General features: G+C 37.3%; 1 protein-coding gene across 1 annotated transcript; it reads left to right on the forward strand.

The window, feature by feature from the left end:
• The first annotated feature begins 1,050 nt into the window (after window positions 1-1,050).
• Window positions 1,051-3,080, forward strand: LOC125670231 (transmembrane protein 70 homolog, mitochondrial). The gene is made up of 2 exons (XM_048905338.2): window positions 1,051-1,232; window positions 2,297-3,080. Exons 1-2 carry the CDS (start codon window positions 1,173-1,175, stop codon window positions 2,975-2,977), a joined length of 741 nt encoding a protein of 246 aa, XP_048761295.2. The 5' UTR covers window positions 1,051-1,172; the 3' UTR covers window positions 2,978-3,080.
• Window positions 3,081-3,789: the final 709 nt, after the last annotated feature.

The following is a 3,789-nucleotide window of genomic DNA, read 5'->3' on the forward strand; positions in this document are numbered from 1 at the left end:
GTATCAGTATCCTCTGAAATTGATGCCGTCACAATGCAACAACGCAACGTTATTTGTGGAAAATATTGACCTCGTCACAAACGAACCTGCGTATACAAAACATAATTTCATGGTACATGTATGTCTGTGTTTTTGATAATTTAGATTACATTTATTATCTTATAAATGCACAAGGGGGTATATAATAAATTTATCATTACTACAGTAACTTGATCCGAAGAGTTGGATCACGTCTCGTTGACAGGCGCGGATCATCAGATCAAACTCGACGCTTCGCGTCTCGTGTGATCTTGTGATCTGATGATCCGCGCCTGTCAACTCGACGTGATCCGACTCTTCGGATCAAGTTGCTGTAGTAATAATATATATTTAATAAATGAAATATCCATAATACTAATATTCAATGATGTTCTGAAAAAAGTAATATAACCCATGGCATGTATTTAGCATATTCTGAAAAAATATGGGAGACATCCAAAATATTGGAGGTCTGGGAGTCTAAATTTTGAATGCATTTATTTCATCTTTGTGAGATTTAACTGTCTATTAAAAATTAACGGGTAACTTTTGTTGTGTAGCTAGTGGAGACCTTTTGGAAACATGCATGTTTAAGCAGTCTTTTGTCTTAAAGTTTAATGAAGGTCAAATGTGATGACGTCATTTGCCGAATGTGTCCATTTTCTCTTAATAAAATTTTCTAAAAAGTCCAAAATTTCCAAAATCCTAGGTTGAATTTTCTTTATTTCTTCATTACTAGAATTCACGGTCAGTGTTTTTGTTTTTTGTGTTTTGTTGTTGTCGTTCTTTTTGGTTTGTTTGTTCTTTTTTCCCTCTCCAGTGCAGTTGAAAAATCAGATTTTAAAATCATTTATGATCCATAATGATCATTTTAAGAGGGTGGTGGTTTTTTTCTGGCAAAAAACTCTACACCCACCCCCCCCCCCCACCCCCCCCCCCCGAGTAAAATCTTGAATCCGCGCATTTCACACTAAATGGAAAAAGTAGAACTTCATGCAACATTCCTTTGTACGCCCATCGTTCATATCGGGTTCGAAGTTTCCGGTATTGTAAACCACATGACATTGCCAGTTTTTGGACTGGTCGTGGAAGCCGGCAGAAAAGTACATGAAATCGGAATGTTTTTAACTTGTGGTTCCAAGTAAATATCTGTGATGAATCGTTGGAGACCAGTTTTGTTGTTCCGTACTGCGCAAGCTTATCCACAGCAGAAGGTCAGTCTGATCAGAATATCATGGACCGAATTTCCTAGTAATGAGAGGCATTGTACCCATTATCGATCTAAAAGAATTTGATGAAAACCTAATTATTCATTTCATTTTGTTAGAAATTTTACAATATAAGTATGTATTGATGATAAAATTGTAAGTTTGAAAGTTTATTGGTACTAGCCTGTTTGTTTGAGTCTTAGAATAACATAGATACTGTATAGGCCTAAGGGTGCATAGAATCACCGAAATTACCGCTAATCACCAAAATTACCAAAGAAATGACCGAAATTACCAATAAAGGGACCGAAATTACCTCAGTATATGTTCATCTATATACCATCTAGTCAAATTTCATGAAGATTGGTAACGATTTGAAGGAGTTGTTTCCATAAAACCGATTATTGTGTCGTGTGAATCTGAGTTTCTTCCCTTTACTGACAGGTACTCAGTAAGCGAACAATAAATAGCCAGTAAGTTCAAAATGGCAATATAAAATTCAGGACAAATATTTCATTTTATCTATTTATCACACTAAATTGTATAAATCAATACCATGAATACGATATATAAAACATGGGAAATAACTTGTATAAATTTACGCTTCACATTAATCGGTTTAATGACCATAAATCCTTTAAATCGTTACCAATCTTCATGAAATTTGATGTGCGACTAGATGGTATATAGATGAACATACACTGGGGTAATTTCGGCCTCTTTATTGGTCATTTCGGTCCTTTCTTTGGTAATTTCGGTGATTCTATGTATCGTAGGCCTAATATTAAATTTTCATTCGTTTGTCACTTTAGTCTAGCAGTTTCTGCACTTTTCATGTAACCTTCACAAGCTCATATGGTAGACCTCCAACCTATATATACATGAATCTACTCAGGGGTCGAAATTAACTTTTTCAACCACAGGCTATTTTTAGCCTGTGCCTAGTACTGCAGGTAAAGAGGAGTGGTTGGAAGCTCATAGGGACAGGTTCTTCGGTTCTTGGGGCAAATACTGAATTGTATGTAGTATTGCTAAGTAACATTAACATCTAGGCATGCTTTCTGTTTCAGTATTGCACCAGACTGCTGTTGTCAAGACTCATCAGTGGATACCCCTTACAGTCTGGCAATGGACGACTTTACTCCGGATGGGCAGTCAGTCTCCAGAAATCCTCAGAATGTGGTTTAATTAAGTCAAGAAATCACTGGGGTTTAGATTCTCCATATGGATGTCGGTCAGTGACCACGAAAGCGGAGCGACATGAAGATTCGGGATTGTTGCTACATGACCCCAAGAAAGGTGACCTGGTCTACTATGGACCAATGGGTGCAAGAGTCCGTGGACTCAAAATGCTGTCTGTGTCATCCAGCCTGACGTGTATGGCCCTTCTCCCATACGTCTTCATGAGGGCAGAAAATCTCCCCCCATTCTTACAGGCAACATGTGGTCTGCTCTCGGGATTCTTCATTTTCCTACAGCCTGTCATCATTCATTGGTTGGTTTACCGGTACGTTACAGCCCTGTACTACAATCAACAGACGAAGACATTTACAGTGACGAGGTTGACGTTTATCGGCACAAAGAAGGACATGACATTTACAAAGGCTGATATAGAAACTGTCGACACCCCCACACTGTTTGAACGTGTCAGGGTGAAAAACATTCCCCTCTACATGGAAAATGACTTCTTTTTAGATATTGCTGCCTTCAAAACAATAATGAATTACGACACTGATAACAAACGTATATAATGTATTTCAAAGCTTGACAGAAAAGCAGGTGTAAAAAATATTTATTCAAATTCTATTAGAAATTGTAGAATTAAATGTCATGAAATAAAAGATTTAAAAATAATTTGCTTTTTTGTCAAAGTTTTGTAGAACAGAAATGTCTGGTAAATCCAGGTATTGCTGACTTTGGCCAGTTTGATCATGGTTCAGGTTAATGACCATGGTTCAGTGTAACAGGCTTCTTATCTAAAGGTTTGATGTTAGATTGTGAGAGTGGCCAATTGATGCTGTGTCCAAAGTTATGTCTTTGGACAGGCTCTAGGCATTCTGTCTATCCTTCCAGCATGCACAGTCTCCAACTGCAAGCTGGTGTTTTAATCAACTGCTCTGTAGCACCCAAATACAGTACACAAACATTCACCCAGATCTGTGGTCAGTGATAGATATTGCCTGTGGTCAGTGATAGATGTTGCCTGTGGTAAGTGAGAGACCTGGACTATAGTGGCCAGCTAAAGATGTTGACTGTGATCAGTGATAGTCCGCTGAACAGATAATTGAGACTTGATTTGTGATTATTGTATGAATTTATCTGCTTAAACTGTTTAAATTTGAATCTACACTACCTGAAGATGCTTGCATTTTTTGAATATGACTAATCCTGGTCATGATGGTAATAAAAATGAAATAATTAAAGATTTTCTCCTATATCTTTGAGGCCCCATCCCACCCCTTCCTCCATCCTCTGATTCATGATTTAATTGGCTTGACTGTTGTTCTTGAGAAGAATTAAAAATTATATATTTGCCATGTAAAAATTTGATCTCTTATTGTGG

The sequence above is a fragment of the Ostrea edulis genome, chromosome 1, assembly GCF_947568905.1.
Source record: "Ostrea edulis chromosome 1, xbOstEdul1.1, whole genome shotgun sequence".
NCBI lineage: Eukaryota > Metazoa > Mollusca > Bivalvia > Ostreida > Ostreidae > Ostrea > Ostrea edulis.